This window comes from Psittacula echo (assembly GCF_963264785.1).
Source record: "Psittacula echo genome assembly, chromosome: 6".
Taxonomy (NCBI): Eukaryota; Metazoa; Chordata; class Aves; order Psittaciformes; family Psittacidae; genus Psittacula; species Psittacula echo.
The window spans coordinates 4,877,169-4,902,500 of NC_137743.1; the positions used below are offsets into that span (position 1 = coordinate 4,877,169).

Here is a 25,332-nt window from a genome sequence, read left to right on the forward strand (position 1 = left end):
ACAGAAACAGGGCACTGACCTTACCACTAAGACAGCATCACCTTCCAGTAAGTGTTTGGAGGCCACTATATAAAGCCTTCACATGAAGAATCATAGAATCATAGAATAGTTAGGGTTGGAAAGGACCTTAAGATCATCCAGTTCCAACCCCCCTGCCATGGGCAGGGACACCCCACACTAAACCATGGCACCCAAGGTCTCATCCAACCTGGCCTTGAACACCGCCAGGGATGGAGCATTCACAACCTCCCTGGGCAACCCATTCCAGTGCCTCACCACCCTCTCAGTAAAGAATTTCTTCCTTAGATCCAATCTAAACTTCCCCTGTTTCAGTTTGAACCCGTTACCCCTTGTCCTGTCACTACAGTCCCTGATGAAGAGTCCCTTCCCCAGCATCCTTGTAGGCCCCTTTCAGATACTGGAAGGCTGCTCTGAGGTCTAATCAAACAATCCCAACATAAAAAATATAGATGGAAGAGAAAAAGCCAAGGTGATGTTCTCAAAAACGTGTAATTTACAAATATGAAATGTATTTATATTATCTTCTGAGAGTCTGTGTCATCAGTTGACATCTTTACATGATGCAGAGGATGGTATGGATTATCACCAGCAAGGATAAAATTAAACCCAGTGACTTTACATCCAAAAACATATGTCAAAGAACAGGCTATGTGCTGTCCTGACACTGGGAACAGGGAGGCCCTTCCCACTCACCAATACTCCATGTGTTTGCACTCAGGGAAAATGTACCTGCAGCTTCTCAACAGCCATGTAGCAACAGACGAGCATTCTACAGCGCACAAAGCTGCATGTGTAGCACTGCAGCAACTGCAGCCTTCGACTCCCCAGCAGAACATGGAATGTCTGTGTGGAACAAGGAAAGCGATCCATCAGTAAGAGACAGCAGAAACTGAGGGTGTGGAACATGGTAAATAATATAAATATATTATTTATAATATATTATATATATAAATATATATATACACACACTCTTGATGTCTCCACTCTTTTGTCTGCTACACAGGCTACAGCTGTGCAGTTTTTATTATCTTTGAGCTTCACAAAGCTCATTACAAATCCTCCACTTAATATTTCTTAATAGTCTTTGATTTGCAGGGCCTGGGTTACACCTTTTTTCTGCCCAGATAACACCAGGTAGAAACATGATGGCACATTTTATTACTGTTTTTAAAAGCAGAACCTCTAAAAATGTTTGCTCTTTCTACTTCCACCCTGCTACATTTATCCTTCACTAAAGTAGTAAATAAAGTCGAGCTTTGGATTCTATTGGAATCTCTTTATGCCACTTAGCAGTACGATATATCAACACAATAGGGTACACTGTACCATCGTGTAAGAAACGTTTGCATTGAAGAAGATTCAGTGAAGGATCTGAACTCTCACAATTTGGCCCCATTTACCTTTACACACAAGCACTCTTCATTCGAGTGATGAAAAAATTACATCACAAGAATAAAAAAGATTAACTCAAATAACTCCCCACTGTAAGTCTACAGCAGAGGGAAAAAATTAAACCAATTACATGAGCTAGGAATCAAGACATCTGCTCAAGTCCTGCCTTTGCTCTGTGACAAGGAAATTCGCTTCCTTATTCTGTGCCTTTGTTGACATCTGTGGAATGAGAATATTCCTTCTCTCTCAACCTTTTGCTGTCTTATCCATTTAAGGAACAAATTCTCAAGCCAGAATCATTTCTTACAATGCATCTGTGCAGCACTGAGAATAAGGCATTGTCGTCGCTGCAGATCAGTGTGGTTTGCAGAAAGCATACCTAGGGAAGAGCAACCTTTGCTTAGTTGAATTTAATTAGGAATAAATGCTTGCTTTGTTTTCATTTGATGCTACCTCACTCTATTTTTACCAAAAGAGACTTAAACGGGCCTTTATAGAGCCAGTAAGAATTGGGTACTTTGCTTTATTAACCTTATGCAAATTCAGAACTGCCCACAAAATGAATACATACATGGAATTTAAGAAGCATAATGGTTTTTTTTAACGGGACAGTCCTGCAGAGGTTTCTCCCTGGTGGAGCAAGACAGCACCCACTGGCTCTGGTGTGTCAGGTCACACTGCCAGGTAAACTGGTAAGCACAGGCAGATTCAAAGCTGAAACCAAGTTTGTCTAGTAATAGCGGTATGGGCCATGAAGGAAAATAAAAGCCTAAGAATTTAAGTTTTAAACAAATAGGAATCTCTGCATGGGTTGTAAAGAACACAAGTTTGCTAAAACAGGAGCAATGGCAGGTGAATGAATGATCAGAGACAAATTCAGCAGTGTAACAATGCAAGTACAATCAGCTTACCTTTCTTACTCAAAGATGGAACTGGTTAAAACCACACCATTCCTCGGCTAACCTGCGCTTGAGAAAGTCCACAAATGCTTCCCCAGGCAATTTATTCCTGGGCTTCACCACCCTTACACTTAGAAAGTTTTTCCTAATGTCTGCACTAATCTCTACTGCAATTTAAGCTCATTATGCCTTGTCCCAGTTCCAGTGGACATGGAGAACAGTTTATTCCCTTCCACTTTGCAGGTAATCACAGGAGACTCGGAAGACCTATTACGTCCCCCATGTTGCTATCATGCGTTAGCACGCTCACGCTAGAGGAAACTGTATGATATAGTCAAAACTACCATAATCAAGCCTTATGAATTAAGACATACTTCAGAGGGTGCCTTGAGCATATTAGTTATAAGAATATCTGGGCAAGTCCTATTTTTGACTTTTCATTTCTAAATTCTACATATCTAAATGTATTACAAAGTATCGCTTAAATACTATTGTGAACAAAGAAGCCTGACACGTTTCAGAGCAAATGTCACCTTGCTGGAGGACTAGAAGTTGTATCAGTTGCATATTGACTAAAAATTACTAGTGTTGTGGTTATGATTATACTAAACAACATAAAAGCAGCTAATGGTGTAATCACTAGAACAGATGTCTGTGAGTCAAAAGAAATTGGTATTAGTGGTCCGGAGCAGAACCTATCACTGATGGCGGATGTGTCATTTAGGCCAACATTTGCAAGAGCACCCAACAGCAGAAACACCCAGCTTTTGGGTAGCTATCTTAACCGATGCACCAGCTGAATTACTGCTGAACTTCGTGACTGTATGACTGTAACTACAGTATTCATGGCAGTAAAAGCTACAGGACACCTACAAAAGTGAGAGACAGTTAAGGAAGATGGAGCTAGCAACACCTACACAGCTTTGGAAAGGTCATACTCAACAGCATCGCTTAAGTCTTTGTGTTTGGGGCTGAGAGCTCAGAGGTGGGGCTGGTTTTGCTTTGGAAAACACCTATCTAAAGGACACTCTTTTTAAAATATATAATTGCAACAGCACAAAACATCACACCTGAGATGCGGCAGAGCTCCAGACCAATACGTAGCAACCATACACTGATTATCTTGAAGTACCAGCCAACAGGAAAAAGGACATCTACCAGCAGGCTTTTGTAACATTCAGGGCACAGATGCCACTTGACTTCTAATACCACAATGCTATGAGGCTCTTGTGAGACAACCAACCGTATCCTAGGCCGCATCAAAAGGAGCATGACCAGCAGGTCGAAGGAGGTGATCCTGCCCCTCTACTCTGCTCTCGTGAGACCTCACTTGGAGCATTGTGTGCAGTTCTGGTGTCCTCAACATAAGAAGGACATGGAACTGTTGGAACAAGTCCAGAGGAGGCCACGAGGATGATCAGGGGACTGGAACACCTCCCGTATGGAGACAGGCTGAGAAAGTTGGGGCTGTTCAGCCTGGAGAAGAGAAGGCTGCGTGGAGACCTCAGAGCAGCCTTCCAGTATCTGAAGGGGGCCTACAAGGATGCTGGGGAGGGGCTCTTCATCAGGGACTGTAGTGACAGGACAAGGGGTAACGGGTTCAAACTTAAACAGGGGAAGTTTAGATTGGATCTAAGGAAGAAATTCTTTACTGTGAGGGTGGTGAGGCACTGGAATGGGTTGCCCAGGGAGGTTGTGAATGCTCCATCCTTGGCGGTGTTCAAGGCCAGGTTGGATGAGGCATTGGGTGCCATGGTTTAGTGTGGGGTGTCCCTGCCCATGGCAGGGGGGTTGGAACTGGATGATCTTAAGGTCCTTTCCAACCCGAACTGTTCTACGATTCTATGATTTTTTCCTGCAAGCAGTCAACTGTGATTGATGACTCTATTAGAGTGACAGCTATGACTCCGTGTTTTCTGTATGGCCCTCAACACCGTCCAAAAAGCAATGACTTAAGGAGGTTTTTTAGATCTCCATTCCTCTGATCAAGAGTCAGTATACCCTCTTTGTTCAGCTGCTTGTTATATAGGTCAGAAAAGGCTTGTTTCATGACTTCTCCAGCTTATAAACCTCTGCCTTCACCTGCATTTCTAGAAGAGAGCTAATAAAAGATTAATCTTGTAAAAAAAATCATCTGTATTCTAACTGCACATACTCATACCTAACATAGGGACACAGCTATAGCTCTGACCAACTAACCAACATGCCTCCTTCATTATGCCCAATTGTCTCATTCATCCCCTACGGACTTATTTGTTTCAAGCATTTACATAAAACACCAACACACCACAAGGAATTTTCCTATCATTTTTAAGCTAAGTACATCAAGTATTAACAGTTGTTTTCCCCCCAGTACTTACCAATGACAAGTTGCACAGGTGGCATCAGGTCCAAGTTATGGTATCTATTTTGTTAACCAAATTATCTGGAATTCCCCCAATTCTTTGTTTCCCTGGATGCTGTCTAGCTCTTATTTCACTTTGTTCCCCACAGTTCTACCCCTGTAACTCCCCACTATATCTTCTCTCCAGTTCACATTTCTCCACATCATCACTAAGCACCTTTTTCATTAGTTCCAACCTGTTTCTGCCTTCCCACATTCTTCGGACCCATCCTCATTTCAGGTCTCTCTTCTCCACAAGCAAGGTCACTATCATGTTTCCAAGTAACAGCAATTTATTTGTGGGCTCAATCCTGTATTTTGTAATATTACACACTCTAAGCTGTGAGGAGATGGAGAAACAACAGATACTTTGTATGTTTGCTCTGCAAATATATATATCCATACACACGGTGGCATGAGATCCTGGAACACCTGACAGCATTCTTAACACAAAGTCTACTGTTTCAGCCTACAGTTATCCCCCAAACTAGGGATTTAGGTTACTCCTTTTTTGCTACTCATTCTTGCAGAAACCTTTGGATCTCATTGTTAGGCCCCAGACCCTCTGTATCAATGCGTTCCTCAAACAAACAAACATAATAAGAAAAATAAACACCAGGGTGTCATCACTTCCTAAGCCAACAAATAAAATTCAAACTTTGGCCAACATCAGAGTCATGTACCCTCAATACAAAGAAGTCAATTAAAATTGGAGGAAATAGGGTGTTGCACATCAATCAGAAGAGAGCTGCTACTGTAGTGAGGACATTATTCATATTTAATTCAGAAACATCTTTGTTTTTTTCAAACCTATCAAAACCAGTTTATATTGTCAAAGAATCCATATCTAACACATGCCAAACTATAACACATTCCACATTCAACTCATTTACTATGTCTTCCTGGTAAGAGCTCCAAGTTGTTAGCTTTCTGCACAGAGCCCAGCTCCCTCTCCATCACCACCTTCTCTGTAACGACTGGTTACTATTCCTATTGTCAGCAAGTTTGTTTTCTTAAAGGTAATGAAGTACTCCCACTGGCTACACAGGCACTGATAACTCAGAAGAGAAGCTGGAAGTATGAATCCAATCACCGTTCCAAAATACTTACACCTTAATCATCTTTGGTAAGTGTCACAGGAGCTTTGTTCTGTCCTTCCTTACTACTCACTGCAAAGCGAACACTTAAGTATGAAGTACTTCCCTAACACCTGATACAAGCTACTATTAAGAGAGCAGTCTGTTCGGCAGAGTTGGAGGAGATGGCTTTTATTGGTGGTACTGATCAGAAGGCATTTATCTTCATTTCCACAAACCAGTCAGGAATCTGCACATTGAATATATTCCTTTAAGCAGAGGATGGATTTGCAGGTTTAGTCTCTTGCTCAGATCTACTTTCCTGTTTAGAAAAGACCAAACACAGTGTCCAAGTTGTTTTTCTAATACTACTTTCCTGAGAAATTCTTAATTTGTCCAAGTTGAAATATCTTCTCACATCTCACTTCAAAATCCTCAAGAAGCTGACACACAACTTTGACAACAGATTATACTTCTTGCCAGCTGGCAGTAAGGCAAGCAGGGCATCCAGAGAAACAGTGGATTTTCATGAGGTTTTATGGCCAGAATGACATTTCCAATCCGGGCAAACTCCTCTTTTCTACTTTTCCACTTGTGTTACTCCATAAAACTTGGCTACCAGGTCAGATCTGCATACTTGGAACAGACCACTCAGCTGTAGGCCAAAATTCTCCATTTGCTCCCCTCTACCCTCAGTTATTCCCAAGCATCATTAACTTTAGGCTTTTATGCAGTATATAAAAACCACACAGAACCAAAGTACTACATGTTCAAGTTCCTTCCTCCAGGAAGAGTTAATGATTCTCTAGTAACAATGAACAAGCTCACCTAGTACAACCTTAGGCTTTCACAGCCCTGCGAGATTGCCTGGAGACCCAGCACCCCTGTGTGATGAAGAAATTCCTAGTTCACCTCATTGGAAAAAGACAAAAGGTTGAGAAATTTTTTCATCAGGAAAATCTAGAACTCAAGAATTCTTGCAACTTTGGTCTGCTCTTAACATTTGTTTCACAAGCCGTAAAGGTTGTTACACGAAGTCTCTGTTTTCCAAAAAACTATGGATATTTATTGAACAGTTAGGAGCTCACTGGAAGTTTTCATAATTAAAAACAATAAAATGTGTTTTTATGAAGGTTGCCTGCAGGACTGAACTAATATAGCCATAGACAGCAGATAAAACAGTTTCACTAACATTGTAAAAAAGCAATGATAGATTAAGACATGCTACAATATACAAACAAATATCTCTAAGTTAAAAACAGCATCAGTACGAAGACTGTTCTTCTCACTTCTATTGTTCTAGTTTAGTCTTGTTAGAAGCAGGTGGGCACCTCTTGTAGAGAAGTAGTATCACCAGAAGTCTAAGCAGACCTCTAAGTAGACCTGAAATAAATAAACTCTATTTCAGCAGGTGATATTTAGAGTAATAGTAAGTAGGTAAGATATTCAACACTATATAAAAGCAGAGATGCATAGAAAGACTGCTTTCGCTTTTATCAAGATACTACAGATAGTAATTTATTGATCAAAAAGCTGTTCTTGCCAAGTTTTCTTCATATAATATGGCATCATTTTCATGCATATAAAAACGCATCGTGCAGAAATGCTGATTCAAATTAATAAGCAAAAAGATCACTCTGAAATAACTATTAGTTTTCTGTCCTAAGTAACTTATGTTTAGAATAAACCAGAGATGTAACATTAATAATGTACTGTAACATTAAAATATACACATCATCCTTAATGCCCCAAGGTTGGCACGAGCAACTTGTACATGTCAGAAAAGCATATAAACCTTGTTAATGTTTTCAGAAATTCATTTAAAGATAGAAACAGGTCCAAAAAGATGCCTGTCTAAATGCATTGCAATTACGTTACAATTATTTTCCAAATACACAGATATGCTCTGTCTTTTCTCAGCTCATTACTGACTCAAACAATTTGCCCTTCTGGGATCAATTGTTTGCTAATAAATAATTGCTTACAGTCCCAAAATGATATTAAGGAGTATTCTTATTAGTTTTCCTTCTACAGCCTAATAAGATTCAAAACTAGCTGATTCCCAAGAGTCTAACCTTAACCTTGCTGTGTTTAACAGCCCAGGAAATGATGAACCATCTGCTGCAGAAAATAATGGAGGGCCAAGAGGAAATATTGTTTAATTGTAGATTAACCTCCTCCTAGGGCAGAATGAAGCATCTACAGAATTAGCAACCATAACTAGCAATGAACAAAAATAACTGAAAGCAGCTCTCACTACTACAAGTAGCAGTGAGTATTCTTTTATCACCTTTTTTTTTTACATTCTCCTAAATGCAATAAGAACAATTTGATTTTAAAAATAAATGTGAATTACCAGCTTTGGATTATTTTTATTACTTGTGGAAGCCCCAGAAATAAATCCTGAATTACTTCTGCTTTATTTTTCCATCAGTATCAAAATCAGTGTAAAACAAACATCTCCCAAGTGAGAAACGGTGGATTTATTCTTCTGCAACTTCCACCTCCCATCTCCACAGCCATAAAACGGCTGCTCCGAAGCTACATACTTTAAGGGAAGAAGGGAAGGCCTTGAGGTTTTAAACTCAATAACTTTTATCACGTGCCTATTTACGTAACCATTTAGATACTAAATAATGGAGACAACCAGATAAAGTGTAAGACGGTTTGAGTACTAGCAATTAAAAGAAAAAGCAGTGACAAACCACACTGAATTTGAAAATAAAACCTGCTCCTGTGCTAGCATAATTAAGAGTAGTGCAATTCTGCACCATCAGGGCAATTTTTCCATGTAACATTCATGCCAAAGCAAGCGCCACAGAAATCTTTTACCTCCATCAATCACTTTGCCCCATTTTGACAGCAACAATGATAGAAAAGTGTGTTATCAGAGGGCTACAGCAAACTCCATTAATAGGGAACTGAAAAAGCCTCTCCTTGATTTTACACAGCATTTCTAGAACAATATCTAGATTCACTTCTGACTGTGAGAGCTAGGTGCATGCTCAGTGCATAAAGATTCCATTAATTCTGAGTTTTAAATCTCCAAGCAGAGTGACATTTACTCAAATAAATTATTCTTGAATTCTTCCCTTAATTCTTGCAGCAATGAGTTAGCAATAACTCCACAGCTTCATATAATAGCACCTATTCAAAAAGGATAAGAGTTTGACATTCTTCTCCTGCTAAACAACTAGGCACAATTTTATCCATCAGCCGTCTATCAACCTACGGATATTGAAAGCTTGGGCGAACAAGATAAAATCAAAACCAACCCTACTGTCAAGCTGCACTATCTGCTGGCATCAATAATGCTATTCATGAATTTAGGAAAATTAATAAATCTTGGGATGAATGCTCAGAAAGTCTCAAATACAGGTGAAGCATACTCACTTCGGTTTTGTTTCTGCATCTGTCACTTGGCGAATATAGATACCATCTTCAGGATGTTCAATGTCATCCATTTCATACATATATGAAGAAGCTATTGCAAGGGTAGTTCCATCATTGCTGAAGGCAAGTGATGCGATGCTTGTGGGATACCGATGGAACTGACACAGACGCTTTTTATTAAATGGATCCCAAATATTTACAAATCCATCAGAGCCTCCTGAAATTTAAGTTTTTAAGAACTGTTAATTAGAGGTGGGAGAATGGCAAGACTGAAAAGACACAGCAGAAATAAAAAGGAAAGAAAACTACCTGAATTAGTCAGTAAAAACACAAGGCTATACAGAGTTGCATAATTCAGTAAAGAGCACAAGTATTTCTCAAAATCTCTGCTACAGCCATTGACTCTCAAAGCATCAAATCTTAAAAAAACCCTGCTCACTGCCAGAAACACAGTTTAAATGCTTAGAAAGGAAGGGCATAGAGAATCCTAGAATGGTTTGGGTTGGAAGGGACCTTAAAGCTCACCCAGTCCTAATCCCCTGCCATGGGCAGGGACACCTTCCACTAGATCAGCTTGCTCCAAGCCCTGTCCAGCCTGGCCTTGAACACTGACAGGGATGCGGCAGCCACGGCTTCTCTGTGCACCCTGTGCCAGTGCCTCAGCACCCTTACAGGAAAGAACTCATCTCAATCTTCCCTCTGTCAGTTATATGAAGTAAAGGCTAATCTGTTTAAATCAAAAGTAAAGGAACTGATACACGTTACAAAACACTGATTATCTACTTTACCTGTAGCAAACGTGTTGTGGACATTATGGAAAGAAATTGCATTAACTGGATAAATCTGCTCGATGTTGTTTTCCTTCAAACGGTGACATTTAAATGCATACTTCTTCTTCTGAATTTCTGGACTTGGATCCAAGTATTCCACCGCAACACGACCTTCAATAGAACTTAAAACATAACCCTAAAACCAAATTGGATATGCGCACGTTAGTAGTTTACAACTGGAAAAGAGATTGCAATACAACTTATCTTATACCCTTCACATTCAATAGACGAAACAAAAAGCCTTAGATTGTGTACAGACAGAAACTGTTTGTTACCACAGAACAGCATCAGCACCATAGTTTTAAAGTGACAGTGAGACCTTTTAATTACCCTTCAGGTCCAAACACAAAGTCAATTTGTGGGGAAGAAAATGTTAAAGAGTTAACAACCCCTTGTATTTGCCCACCTATTCCCCAAGGCCTCAATATCTGAAATATGAGAGATCCTCATGGGACTATTTCAGAATTATATTACATTCAAATTAGTTCAGAGCTTTATACTAGCAACTAAACACTCAAGTTGAAATAGTATTTTCAGTGAAACTTGATTATAAGTGGTGTTCACTTATCCAGTTAATTACAGTCCTGACTTAAGAGCAACCTGAGATGCTTTTATTATAACTTCTGAGTTAAGCCCATAATAGATCTTTTCAGAAATAGGATTGTAATGATATCTAGCTATAGCAAGGTTCTTTAAAATCCATAACACAATACAATCTGGACGATCAGCTTGTTTTACCATAACTAGAGCTAAAAAAGGACAAAGCTTTCATGCCAGTTCAGGAACAAGAAACTAAGTCTCACAATTCCTGTACTATCACTATATACACAGGAAAATTCTCTTCCAAAATAGCTTGCCAGAAAAAGCTAATCTTCCTTCACTTCAGAAATACCACAGACACACTGTGTTAACCTACACAGTATGATCATCTAAACTGTACAACTCCCCCTAGGTAATGTATCCTAGGTTAGTGAGTGCATGACAGACTCAGAGTTAAAGGGAAAATACATAAAAGACATTCATATAGTTTGAATCCTGCTCCTGCCTACTGAAGAACCTGGGGCTACAACACATAAAGGCTGCTGAGCAAACTCCAATTCTGTTTTCCTCTCTTCTACGGCAACTTTGTGGAGGTTTTGGGGGTTTTTTAATTGTATGTTGGTATTGTGATATAGGAACCTATTTTGAAAAAAGAGACAAAACTGAGGGGAAAAAAACCCAAAACCTAATATGCTGGTAAGTCTGTACAAGCACTCCTGAACTGCACTATTACAAAGAGTCAACTTCGAAGCCTCAACACCGTTGATTTTCCCCTCCTACAAAACTTCTGAAAACCAGAATTTGTTTCAAAAGAAAGATGGAGAAAAGTTGACAGACAAACCACCATTTCTCCTAATGAATATTCAGAAGTGTGATTACTGCCAAGCTCCCCATACCTGTTTATTAGGAAACGCTCTGATACAGCGGGTCTGGTATTTCAGACTTGATTCTCTTCGCTGCTGAACATAACCCATGTTTCTCAAATCCCACACCAGCACTCTCCGACCCGCGGTGCCCACAATTAGCCTATCTCCAGACACAGAAAGTGTGTAGACCTTTAAAAAAAATTAAAGTATTTAACATTAGGCTTGAATATCCATTGTTCTTCCAACAATAAAATGGCAGCAATATGACAGAAAAAACATCTACACATTAAAGTCAGTAGCTACACAATTCCTTTTACCTTTAATTTACAACTCAATTTTGGGACAAACAGTCATAGTGTACAGCTGGCTAGTGAGAAGACATTGATGTAGCATTTCAACAGATCACCCTTAATTCTGGACCCTAGCACACAGCTGAGAAATCAAGCCCAACACAGTCCCAATAACAACTATAATGATTATATATATAGCAATAATAACATGCATATGCACTTGTGTAATTCTAAATTCCAAGCACATTTGCTCAGTTACCAGTCTCCAGATCTCAGTAATACCTAAATCATCTTCCACACGAGATTTTTTCTCTTCTGCTGGTATTACCTGTGTTCCAAATGCTACTTGCGTACAGAAGTATTTGTTAAATTCAAAAGGGACACCAGTAGCATCCAAGTTTTCCTCCAAAATTATTTCAACTGTTAAATTTATTGGATATTTCAAGGCAAGAGGAAAACAGAAGAAATAAGAGGGAAGTGCATTGCAATTCATCTTTGCTTGGTATGTTCAGTTTGTATTCCCTGCTATCAGCGCATGATCCTGCAGTTTTCCTACAATACCACATCACACATTTTCTTCTCTGAATTATGTGGTTTTCTTTCTTAAACAGAATATTTCAAGTTGAACTTTATGTTAATAAAGGGAAATAAATTGCCAAAAAATCATTAAAAAACTCTCAGTGCTTTGTATACTTTGATAAAAGTAAGTGAAGTTGAAAGCAGTTGAAAAGAGACCATGGCTCAGAATTTCAACTCCGCTCCAAAAACTGGCTCAGAGGTTCTGACTTTCATGTGTCAGACTTCTCATTAAAATATCCAGCATATAAATTGTTCTGTTTCCAAATATTACTTGGGATGCTGCTAATCTGGAAACACGTAAAAAAAGGAAAAGGAAAAAAAGGTTCAGTCAAAACCTCTGTGCTATCAAATGAATTACAAGTTGATGATACAAACAAGACAATCCAGCTGCCTATTGCTAGAGAACTGCTAACAAGAGCAAACTGCAAGAATGAGCTTAGAAAAGGTGAGCTAATGCAGCTCAATACATAGGAAACAAATCCTGGATATACCTCAGAATCAAAAGTGTAAGACATCTGGTATCCTGCCAAAAGGATTCAATTTACTTTTGGCATTTGCTCATACAATTTCACTCAAGCACCTGGTTTCACTTTCTGGTTCTCTGACAAAGCCCAGTAAAGCTGTTTGGTTCAGGTAAGACTGCACTGAAATATTAGATCAAACAACTTTTCATTTGCTATAAACATTTCTGGAGAGATTACTTTCAAGAAGTTAATTTCTAATAAAAACCAAGCATACAAGTGTGCATGTGTGTGGGTGTATGCATACACAGAGACAGAAAAAACCTTCCTTTACCAATTTGCACTCACTTAACATGCATTCTCACTCTAAAATGTGATTACTGAACTTCCACCTTCAGACTGAGGTCTTAAGATGGGAAATGTCTTAAACGTTCACACAAGAGTTAACTAAGATTTCTCATGATGCCAATTGCCATGAAAAGGGCAAGAAAACTTGGATCCAACAGTAGTTACACACTTTAATAAAACAGTTTTTCAAGTCTCCCCTCATTACTGACGTAAAAATCGATCTCAAAATATTAATAATTATATGTCTTTGCATACATGTATAACAATAAAGGCATAAGGAACATTAAATATCTTAAGTCTTCTTTATAAACTGATGTCACACCTGTACAGTAAGTATACTTTTTCCACACACACAAGCATAAATCAAATGAAACCATTGTCATGCAGCTGGCTAGGTGTACACATTTATCAAAGGCAGTATTAAAACAATGACATAATGAACCTGGCTGAACCAATAAGCAGCTTGATTCACTGAGGCTGTCCATTATATGGTATTCTGTCAGCAATTTATCACAGTTCTTTACATGCTACATCCACCTATAAATCAAAACCTAGAAATAATGCAATTACTTTCTTCTGAACAAAGGTCTTGTCAGAAGTAGATTCAGCTACGTTGTAACAAAAGTAAGAGCTATTTAGATGCAATAGGCAACATAATGATGGCTCATAATTATGACTTGACAATATGATGTGACAGAGCTAAATGAGATTTATAAAAGGCATAGGCACAAAATCCTATGTAAAATCATCCAGCAGCCCAGCCTGTGTTTAGGAGTCTATGAAAAGAACAGAAATTACTGTTCTGTAATTCTTCCAGTGACACCACTGTAAGCAGTATAAAGATTAACACACCATATAACCATCAGAAATAGCTTAAGATATCACATTTTCCCTTATTTCTCTTGATCTCCCATTAGCACAGAGGATTTAAGTATTACGAAGACATCTGAATTTATGGACACTAGTACAATGACAGGTAAATTACAACAAAAGCAATTTTGTTCAGTCTTTTAATACAAGTAAAAAAAAAAACACCCAAAATAGTATTTCAGGCAACATAAAAAGCCTCCTACTGTATCTCTACACACATGTCAAAGCAATCAGACCTTGTAACTGCCAGGATCTGCTATATCAAAGTCTCAACATTTAAGGAAATCAATGGTGCATATTACAATTAAGCCAAATATTATTAACATCAACGTCACATGCTGGTTTTGTTCAGTTTTCCTTCCTCTAGTTTGTTTTACATCATATGCATTTGGTCTACCACAAGCACTAAGAATTAAGTTACATTCTCCTATTGATGAAAGCTCAAAGCCTCAACCTAAAAATCGCAATACTTTCTGAATATCAATATTTGAAAAGGCAACATTTTCACAGCTTAAAAAGCATTAAACCTATCTTTCAAATTCAATTCAGTTTATGACAGTGTCCAGTATGGTGATGTTGAACCAGGCACTGGATGTACTATTTAATACAGTATCCAGTACATACCTTCTCAGGTTGCGAGAAGGTTCCTGCGTTACAAGGAGTTCTAGGATCCCACAGTTTAACTGTTTGATCCCAGCTTCCAGTCACCATGACATTCACTTCTGGGCAATACTCAACACACCTGATAGGAGCATCATGGGCACCAACAAGGTTTTCTGTAAGAAAACACAATATATTTTAACTTTACTGGCTTACAAACAGTAAGAATGTGTCAAATAAAGAATAAAAAGGACACACTACTGCAGTATGAACAAACTATTTTCGGACATTCCCATGAGTGTATTTATATGCCAGGAGTCCCTTTAAGGATAGTTTAGTTTTTGGAAGCATAACTTCTGCAAAGACCAGAATTATTAAATTGAAACTTGTCTCCTGAGATTAAGAGGGGAAGTTAAGAATTTTAGGCAGCCACAGACAGAGATCTTCAGAGGTATAAAGAAGCGTTCAATATCAAATGGTATCACCACCTTTAACACAGAAAGCAACTTAAGCCTGTATGTATGAACATTATGACAAAAGAAAGGAATCAATATTACATATTAATAAAAATATTAATATGAACACTTCTACAAAGTCATCTACAGCAGAGTTATTTGACCTTTTCATAACATTACTGTGTGCACAAGCTTGTTGAGCCATGGCTATTGGCTGGTTCTAGTGATCACTTTTGTCGCAGTCTGAGATTCATTTTTCTCTTTAACACACATACAAACACACAAAATAAACCAGCTCCATATTTTGCACCAATGAGGCATTGGAACTTTTACTTTTGAGCAATATATAGTATAAGGCCATGATGTTTGAGAAAGTAAAAGCTGTATATACGTTCCGCCATACATGTGAAAGATCATTCTTAAATACATCTAAACCACAAACGTTTGAAAAATAACATGCTCAGTTGTACTTCAGCTTAGTTAATTCCCACTAATTGAGACACAGTAGCCTAAGGCAGAGCAGGATGATCATCAGAAATCCAATTCAAGGCATCCTACAACAGGCATCTACCAAATTTCCAGGCAAACTGCCAAATGCTTCCATGCTTTTAGGCAGTTCTTATTAGGGTCACCTGTTATTCTACTAGATAAAGACATATGTCAGTCAGCATGAGGAATACACAGCTATTTCCTTCCCTTCCATTTTCACCTTCAAATAAGTAAATAAATACACATGTAAAATGTATCGATGAATGTCCATCATGGTAAAAGTTTAAACTCTCAAGTTTGGCAGCAGCATATTCAGGCCTTTTGTTAAATGTGTTATAGGAGCGTCTTCAGTTACACAGTAAGGACACTGCCTTGTTCTGTGTCTCAGCAATCCGAAAGGGCTGCACAGCAAAGGAGACTGCCGAGCACTGACACCTTAAATCCAGATTTAAGCATCCAGTACTTAAATATCCCTCATCTAAAAAACTGGAAACATATTCTGTTAAAGTAAATAAATATGAAGCTTAGGCCAGTTGTTGAGACCACTGACAGAACTCAATCTGCTTACCTTGGTCCGTGTTTAAATCATGCATCTTCAGTTGCTGATCTAATCCTCCACTCCAGGCATGGGTAGGATCCTACAAAGCAAAAAAAAGAGCTCACCTTCTGACATGCATTAAGTTTCCCTGGCTGTGATACATTTAATCTTCCAGGCTCACAAGAAAAGACTTGCTTTCAGGAGTTTGAGGAAGATGGGAATTCAGACACAAGGTTAAGATCCGGCCCAGATATAAACAGGCAGATGACAGAAACTTTGCAAAATGTTTAAGTAAAGCACTTTGAGCTATATTTTTATTATTTAAAATAAAACAAAAAGGCAGTTAAAGGCTACACCAAATTGTTTCCATTGCTGTAAAAGCAAAGCACATAATTCTTTTTAAACAGCTGCCAACCTAAACCAGTTCCATCTGACTGAAGCACAATCCTCCTAAAACTAATCTAGAAGCCAGATACCATTTGAGAACACATGTGTTGATCCACAGCATGATACTAACTATGTGACAAAATGTTCAGTGAAAAACAGGACAAGACCTGGACATTTAAATTGATCCTTAAAACATGTAGTAACATAGCAAGTTACTACAGGACATGTACATATATGACACCAAAAAGGCAAAACAAAAAGTGGCACTAATAAACTTGAAGCATATTTCAAATCCAGTGCATTAAGAACACAGCAATCAGGTATCTGGTATTTGGGAACATGATGCCGTGCTCCCAAACAACCAGTATGAGAAGGTGAAAGAGAAGACTAATGGGCTATGAGCATTTATTGGGAATAATGATTTCTGGCTATACACCACCAGTACGACTCTTCGTAAGAAGCATGTACACAATTCATCAGAGCACTGCCGAAACAGCACAAAGCAGCTCAAAGTACTTTTGCCTACCACTTCTATCAGGAGTAAATTACTTGTGTGCCTGCACCCTTCACAGGAAATATCTATATTTAGGACTAGAACAACATACATTAAAAGAATAATGGGCAGAAGGTTTTTTTTAAATAAAGGAACAAAACTAGATTTTAGGTGATATTTCACTATCGCTTTAATTTCAGGCACTGACAATTTCTCAGGTACCTTGGCCACTACAGGTCTATAAAATAACAGCAAATAAAAATCCACTTCCCACACTTACATAAAAAGCACAGTCCAGGACAGCTCCTGTATGCTGATATTTGAGTCTCATGGTGTTGGCAGGAACATCATAGAGCCGGACAGTTGTGTCCCAGGATGAAACAAGCAGAAACTGTGATGTGTTTGGACTAAACTTCACCGATGAAATACCATCATCTGGAGTTTGATTTAGTTTGAATTCGTTTGATCCCGTCATCTGAAGACAATAATGAACAGATACAGTTTTAGTAGCAACAAGAACATAACCTAGCAAATTAGCTTCCTAACTGAGCCATCTTAAAGAGTACTTAGAGCTGAATAGTTTAACAGCTTTTACACAGAAAAGTTCACAACACCCAGAATTCTGACACACTCTAAAATTCAAGATGCTCATCCCTGTCCAAAACATCAATAAATTCCTCCCCACACACTTTTCAAATTTAAATATCAACCACAACATGGAACAATAATACACTTTTTGTACTGTTATCTCTAAGCTTATCTGTTTTTACTTACAAATGTATTTTTCCCCAATCTGTGTGTGGCTGTATTTTTATCAGTAAATATCAGTTACTGTAAGTATCAAGAAGTTAAAAAAAAAAAAACAAAAACCCACACATACAGGTAAAAAGGAATGAATCCAATTTGAAAACAAAAAAAGAAGTGTTGATTTGTTCCTGATCTGCTATAATCGTCAAGATTGGCCATCTTCTTGCAAGAACTGGATCATCTTTGAAATAGTTCTGGGCTTTCTGCAACTTTCCAATCCTTTGGCTTCCATAAGTGTTATAAAATATTTCCAATTAAACAGTTTTAAGATTTTTTTTTTCCTCTTAAGAGTCTAAAGAAGGTCAGATAAGAAAGGAAAGAGATGGTTTGTGGGGTACTGGAGTGTAAAGTAAAGTGTAAATGTGATATGACTAGAAAAAAGGATCAACAATCGAATGCCAGCCCAATGACTGCATGATTCACTTCACAGGACTGCTTAACTCCTATATGCAAAAATTCAAAAGAGAGCAGAGGCTAAAACCAGCAAATTTCAGCTGGGAAAGCAGTGCAAACCTTACAGACACTCTAAAAGACGGAGCTGTACACGACATATACAGCACCAAAAGCACCAGAACCTTTTTTTAAGGCTTCAGAAAGTCTTAAAAGCACATTTCCCTTTAGCTAAAACGAAAAGTAAATTGGCTCAGATTTTCTGTAACACTGTCACTCCTGAATCTGTACATACAACTGCAGAGGCAAGATTAGATCTCTGAGAATAAGTCAAGAGAGAAAGAACAGATGAACTAGGAGAAAGTTCAAGATAAGTGCACAGTTATTCTAATTCAGCACTTGTCAGTAACTAAGCAATCAAATTGTAAATAATGTGAGCACTACACATTCTTACACCAGAGAAAATCCCTAAGTGGGAACTTTAGGAGGTGTTTTCTTAGATATTCTTCAAAAAAGTAAAACCACTATGTAAACACAAAGTTTTTTCTGCTATTTAAACATGACTTCTTAAGACTAGGAAATAAAATCATCTTTCTTAACCCCTTTTCAGCTCTGCTTTGGGATACTTGGGCAAAAACCAGACAGGCTTGAGAATTTGCCACACATTTTTATATTACTACAGAGAATTAATTCAGCAGCACCTTCACCAACAGTGAAGTGTACCTCAGTGAGTGTTTCATATGGATGTACAATGCCACAACCTCTAAAGGAATTCAGAACAACTACAAGGCATGCTAGCTGCCTTGTCTCCTTGTGGCAGAAAGCTAAAATGACAAAGAGAAGTACAACAGCAAAGAACCAGCTTAAAAGCAATCAACAAACAACACTCCAGGAAGCAAAGTTACTTATGTCAGAAACCTGGAAAAGTGTCCCAAAAGTATTTTTAATCGAGAAAAAAAGAATATAACCATCAGGATTTAAGTGCATGCTACCTTTCACACGTGTCACCAACAAAAAAGAGAAAACATTAAACAAAGAAGTCTCCATGGTTTCACAAATGCACAGTCAGGACTGCTAAACAGTAACTGTCAGGCCCACCTCAAACAACAAAGTCCTGTTAAAACGTTCAAGCACCACAAGAGATAACTCACTAAAAAAAAAACACATTAGAGGGAAGAAACTGCTAAAACTGTGATGCTGACTTAGCTACAGGGTGCACTTCTGCAATTTCATTATAGAATCACAGAATGTTTTGGCTTGGAAAGGACCTTAAGATCATTCAGTTCCAACCCCTCTACCATGGGCAGAGACACCTCACACTAAACCATGTCACCAACGCTCTGTCCAACCTGGCCTTGAACACTGCCAGGGATGGAGCATTCACAACTCCCTTGGGCAACCCATTCCAGTGCCTCACCACCCTCACAGTAAAGAACTTCTTCTTTATATCTAACCTGAACTTCCCCTGTTTAAGTCTGAACCCATCGCCCCTTGTCCTAGCACTACAGTCACTCCCAAAAGCTCACTTTCTACTAATGGAAATGAAATCGGTGCTGTTAGAGCTCTTCAACATACACCCCGCCTCCCTCCCAGTAAGCTAAGCGGTGAGCCTCCCGAACAAAGCAGGCCGCCCTGTTCAAAGCCGCAGGGCAACCAGCCTGTACTCTGACGAAAAAGAAAACATAAAAAGTACCGTCTTCATCCTGCACGGGTTCCTCTCGCCGCTCCACGCACCGTCAAGGAAAACCTTTCTCACTGCAGCCGCCGCGGATCGCGGAAGCACGGAGGAGTCAGAAGCACGGCGGTTCTCGCAGTCCGGTCCCGCAGAACCACGTCAGGATCCAGGAGATGCTGCGGCGAGAGGGAAGAGAGTCAGAGGAGAGCCCAAGAACCGAGGGGGGGCAGAGGACAGCGGGGGGAGGCCGCGGCGGGAGAGGCCGCAGCACCCGGGGCGGCTGAAGGAAGGCGGCAGCCGTCCCCAGGCCGAGGAGCCCGCTCCGCTTATCCCCGGACGCAGGCCTCAGCACCCCGGACGCAGGCCTCAGCACCCCGCCCGCGGTCAGAGGGTCCGGGTCCGGGTCCGGGTCCGGGTCCGGGTCCGGTGGGGAGCACAACCTCACCTCAGCTTTTCGCCCGGGCCGCGCGCCTCCGGCCTAACCACAACCGCCAGCGCTGCCCACTGCGCAAGCGCACCCCTTCCCACCTCGCGATTGGCCTGTTTGAAAGGGAGGAACTATACGTCCCTGCGTACCTCGCGCGCCGCAGCGCTTGGCGTAGGGAGCCGCGGCGCATGCTGGGAGTTGTAGTCCGATGGTACCCGAAAAGTGGATGTGTGCCTCCCACTTCGCTCCGGTTATCAGCAGAGGCTGTTAATAGGGGTCCGGGGCGGGATTGTCTTTGTGGACCCCTCGGGGCAGCCACACGGGTGTCCCCCTTAGGGGGTAAAGACAGCTATCGCAGGGCTTTGATTGCGTTACAGAGCAAACCCGAAATATGAATTATTTCCCTAAAAAAGGGTCCGAAAGGCGGAGTGACAGCGCGGGAATCGACGCTTACCCCCGTGTCTGCGTTAGTGCGGCTGAGCTCACCCCGGCCTGACCGGGCTGCACACCGAGGTGAAACACCGGCTGCGAGGCACCGGGGGAGCCTCCTCCTTCCCGCGCACTGATTTATCCCTCCGGATCTGTTATTTCTCCTGTTTTTCCCGTTGCCCCTCGAGGCACCCACGTTGCTGCTGTTAGAACCATCCCCGCGTTCGGTACCGGCGGCACCGCGGAGCCGCTGGCCGCGGTTTGAATCCCGCTCCTTGTGGGATTTGCTTTTTATTCCACGAACGACGGACTCTGTCTCCGTGGGGATGCACCCGTGCGTGCCCCGGGGCGGGCGGGCAGCAAAGCCGGTGAGCCCCGGGGTCAGTCACCGGGAGCCCAGATCCCGCTGCTCCCACCGCCGCTTGTGGCCAAATACTCCTCACAACTGATAAAAACGGTCCCCGTTAAGGAAGCCGTTTGAGAAAGGCCCTGATCCTTCCAGCCAAGCGCAGGGCACTGAGCCCCACCAGCCCCGGGGTGGGTACGGACAGGCCCGCCTGAGATTCCCTGCAGGGAACGGGATAACGAGCAGGAGAAAGGGAAAACCAACCAAACCATCGGCATTACACGTTGGTTTCGCTCTTCCGCGCATCCCCTTCCCCCAGCGGCGGCTCCCGCGGTGCCCGGCCGGGCTGCGGAGCTCCCGCAGGTCCCGGTGCTGCCCGGCGAGAGCTTACGATCGCGCTGGCGAGTTTACAAACGAGGCTTAAAACCGTTTATTTTTTTCTTTTTTGTTTCTTTCTTTAAAAATATTTACAGATCTGAAATAACGCTTTTTTAATTAATTTTGTTCGTTTTCAAGTGGCAGGATCGCGGGAGGGGCACGGGGGTGCCCCCGGTGACCCGGGCTCTCCGTTTGCCCCGTCCCTCCCATCAGTTTCGTTCCTCTGTCCCCGCCGCGGAGGTAAACCGAGACCCCGCACGGAGTCTCCGCGGCAGCCTCGGTGTCGGTCCCAGTCCCGATCCCGGCCCCGAAGGGGCGGCCACGGGGAAGAGAGCGCGGTGGGTCAGTAGTCGATCTTGTTGTAGAGGTTGTAGAGCGGTAAGGCCGAGAGGTTGCTGCCGGGGTAGTAAAGAGGCGCAGGGAAGGCGATGGACCGGGGCACCGGCACTCGGAGGAGGGAATTGTCCCTGAACACCAGCGGCATCCCCACCAGAGTCTGTGCCGAGGCATGGGCCATGTTGGCCGCCTCCAGCTCGGCCGAGAGCTGCCGTTTCCACTTGTTCCTGCGGTTCTGGAACCAGGTCTTCACCTGGGTCTCTGTGAGCTGCAGGCTGGAGGCCAGGCAGGCCCGCTCCGAGCTGCTCAGGTAGCGCTTCATGTCGAAGGTGGACTCCAGCTGATAGACCTGGCTGCGGCTGAACACCGTGCGCGTCTTCTTCTTGGCTGTACCGGCCTGCCGGTCCCCACCGTCGCGCTGCCGGTCCACGCAGGAAGGTGAGGCGGGTCCCAGTGGCTTCTCCTTCTCCTCCTTGCAGTCCTGCTGGGGGGGCGAGAGGAAGGGCCCCCTGTCCCCGCTGCTCGCTGCCGCTGCTCCGCTCCCTTTGGTGCTGCCTGCAACAGAGCGACAGCACGGGGGTCGCACCGGCACCGGCACCCCCGACGGCCGAGCCCCCCGTTCCAGCTGGGGGAAAGGCTGAGGTGAGCCCCTGGCCAGGCACCCGCCGCCTCCGTCACCGGGGGAAGCCACCACCGAGGCCGGGGGAAGCCATCCCCGTCCTTCCATCGAATGGACGGATGGACAGGTGGGTGTGCCCGCCTCGGTGAAGGCAGCCAAGGGCCAGGCTGGGAGTGCTTTAGAATCATAGGATCCCAGATTGGTTTGTGTTGGAAGGGACCTTACAGCTCATCCAGTTCCAACCCCTGACACAGGCAGGGACACCTTCCACTAGAGCAGCTTGCTCCAAGCCCCTGTGTCCAACCTGGCCTTGAGCACTGCCAGGGATGGGGCAGCCACAGCTTCTCTGGGCACCCTGTGCCAGCGCCTCACCACCAGAACAGGTTGGTGATACCAACCCAACACGGGTCGGCTGATTTTATTTTATAGCCCTGCATTTCACAGACCGTTTATTCAGAATTAACTCTAAAAATAAAGCCAAACATCTTTCTTCCTCTCTGAATAAGCAGAATCTAGGAAAACCGGCGTTATCCTTCGCCCTGCACCCCTTCGAGGGAATCAACCCCGCTTGAGGTGGGAAGGGAAAAAGAGAACTCCAAAAAGCCAGACTGATTTTGGCGGAGTTTCTTCTTCCTGCTTCAGCGTCAGACTGCGCAAATACGCTCAGATCCGAAAGCAGGGAGGGTGCCACATGTCCCCCCATGGCCCCTTGCGGGGGCCAAGCCCCCTCGGCCCTTCCCTGCGGGCCACATCAGTCCCGTCCTTCCCGTCCCGGTACTCACCGAGGCAGGTGAAGCTGAGGGGCTGGTGCTTGTGGCACGGCTCGGCGGGGCCCTGAGCCTCGGGGCAGAAGCAGCCGCGGTGTTTCCAGCTCTCCTCCGGCTCCTCGTCCTCCGAAGAGAGGGAAAGGGTCCGGCCGCGGGCGGACCAGGCGGTCGCCCCCCCGCCGCCCTCCCGGGGGGGCCCGGCGCTGCCGCTGCCCAGGATGGACTGGATGGTGAAACTGGAGATGGGAGCAGCCGTCTGACAGCACTTGCTGGGGTCTTCTTTGCTGCTCATCCTGGGTTCATAAGAAAGCAGAGAAGGAAAGCTCTCGCTTTAGATGGGCTTGGGAGGCCGGGGTGTGCGGGGCGGGGGGAGCTCGCTTTGAGCCGGCGGGGGGTTTGTTTTGGGGGGTGCTTTCGGCGTGCCGGTGCCGGCTCTCCCCGCGCCTGCCCAGGCGGAATGCATGCTCCTTCCCCCGCGTCCCTATTGATCTGCGGCCGGCGGGCGGCGGGGCTTCATTTGCATGGAGGTGGCCTCCGCCGCGCCAATCACGGCGGCGGCGGACACGGAAAGTTTGGAAACCCGGGGGGTCCGGAATTGAGGGGGTAGGGAAGAAGAAGCCACGGTCGGCAGGAGCCCGGGGGGAACCCCCGTGGGGTCAGCTCCGCCATCCCCGGAGCGCCGGGGGGATGCTCTGACCCCGCAGCCCCGGGGGAGGACGGATGCTGAGCCCGCTCTGCCTCCTCGCCCTGCACCGCGAATGGGTGAGAGGGACGTGGGCTGAATTCCTTATGCCGGGCATGGTGGGAGGGGGTGTTGGGACAAGCACCTTGTGCATATCCGTTACCCTTCTTCTAATTACAGGATAGGGAAACAAAATCCCTGTGACGGTGTATTGGCGGCTCGGCAGAGCCGGGAAAACCATCGAGAAATCGGGTTTTCCGCTGCAGCCAGTAACAAATGTCTCACGGAACGCTTCCTGAGTGTTCTTTCCAGGGTCTGCAAGCCGGGGGGGGGGGGGGGGGGGGGGAGGGAGAGCAGGGAGGGAGGGGACATCCTCTTGTGCTTCCAGATAAACTTTGTCAGGAGTCAGGGGTTCTTCCCTTTGGAGGGAATAAATCACTGCGTTCCCAGCTATTCCTGCCCTTGGAAGGGGAAATCTGATGGAGCTGCGGTATCTGTGTCACACGCAATGGGGGGCAAAGGAATAAGGGCAGGGACCCCACCGGGACCGTCCCGAGAGGGCACAGATCTACTGCCGGGTCCGAGGGACAGCCCGGTCCGCGTTCGCTGGGGCCTGGAGCCCCTGCCCAGGGGAGACGGGTCGGAAGCCGAGCCCCGACGGCTGCCTGGGAGCCTCCGTCCCCAGGCCAGGGCCAGGGGATGCTTCCCCCTGCCCAGACAGGAGCCCCGGTAACGGGGCCGGTGTGGAAGGCATCAGCCCGGTGACCGCCACCCTGGGTACCGCACAGCACCAGCTCCCTCGACCCTCCCGCTCCTCCTCCATTTCCCCGCTGTCGCGATTCCAGAGGGATGCATCACCCCCCGCCATGGGCCACCCGTGTTCGTGTCCATGGGCTGTGCCCGTGCCCAGGCCACTCTTGGGAATATCGTTAGTTAACGAAGATGGGGCGAGTTTCGCGACCAGTTGGGCCAGTGACCCGCACCCTCCGGCAAGGGGGCAGCACTGGGGATGCTGGGGGCTCCCCGCAGGGAAGAGCGAGGCGCAAGCGCTGCTCCAGCTCGGAAATCCCGGTGGTTTGGGTCGCATTCGTGACCAGACGCAATACCCTTGGCCTTGGTAGGGGGGTTTAACCCCAGGGTGCCTGAGGGTCTTGGGACCGGGGTCCCCGCGGAGGCAGCCCCTGTTCCCTCTGCTGATTCCTCCTCCAGGTGCCTTCGTTTTCTCCTCTCCAGAAACATACACACACACCCCCACCAAAAAGAAAATCAAATCGGGGAAAGCAAAGAATGAGATGGAAATATACAAATCAATAGAGACAAATGTCAAGACGTTTTAAAATGACATTTTCATTAACTCCGAGTCACCATATTATGTCTGGTATATTGAATAAAGTACTTATAATATAATTAGGTATAGCGAGATGACGACTGTTACCCAGACCAGCGGCATAATCTTTAACTACTTAACTACTTGATAGACTCATTAATGGACTAATTGATTAGGAAAAGTGTTCCAGCTCCTCCTCTCGCTGTGAGGGGCAGGTGCTGTCCTGTTTTACCACATTA

General features: G+C 43.8%; 2 protein-coding genes across 5 annotated transcripts; both read right to left on the reverse strand.

The window, feature by feature from the left end:
- Positions 1-345: 345 nt before the first annotated feature.
- On the reverse strand, positions 346-20,323 carry BUB3 (BUB3 mitotic checkpoint protein; the record flags this gene model as incomplete). Of its 4 annotated transcripts, XR_013957232.1 has the most annotated exons (11): positions 20,228-20,323; positions 19,801-19,958; positions 17,191-17,385; positions 16,061-16,130; positions 14,573-14,724; positions 11,431-11,589; positions 9,953-10,130; positions 9,165-9,381; positions 5,806-7,154; positions 1,721-1,792; positions 346-864 (listed from the first exon to the last, which is right to left on the reverse strand). XR_013957232.1 is itself a non-coding variant. In XM_080621624.1 (9 exons), the coding sequence occupies exons 2-9, from the start codon at positions 19,807-19,809 to the stop codon at positions 7,145-7,147; spliced, it is 990 nt and encodes a 329-aa protein (XP_080477750.1). In that variant the 5' UTR covers positions 19,810-19,958; positions 20,228-20,323. The 4 variants fall into 4 exon arrangements, 2 of the variants coding, with proteins under 2 accessions (XP_080477750.1, XP_080477751.1); XR_013957233.1 differs by lacking the exon at positions 346-864 and having other exon boundaries at positions 1,774-1,792; positions 7,061-7,154; XM_080621624.1 differs by lacking the exons at positions 346-864; positions 1,721-1,792 and having other exon boundaries at positions 4,971-7,154.
- Positions 20,324-21,188: 865 nt separating this feature from the next.
- Positions 21,189-23,376, reverse strand: HMX2 (H6 family homeobox 2; the record flags this gene model as incomplete). Its single annotated transcript, XM_080621026.1, has 2 exons — positions 21,189-22,253; positions 23,100-23,376. 2 exons carry the CDS (start codon positions 23,374-23,376, stop codon positions 21,706-21,708), a joined length of 825 nt encoding a protein of 274 aa, XP_080477152.1. The 3' UTR covers positions 21,189-21,705.
- Positions 23,377-25,332: the final 1,956 nt, after the last annotated feature.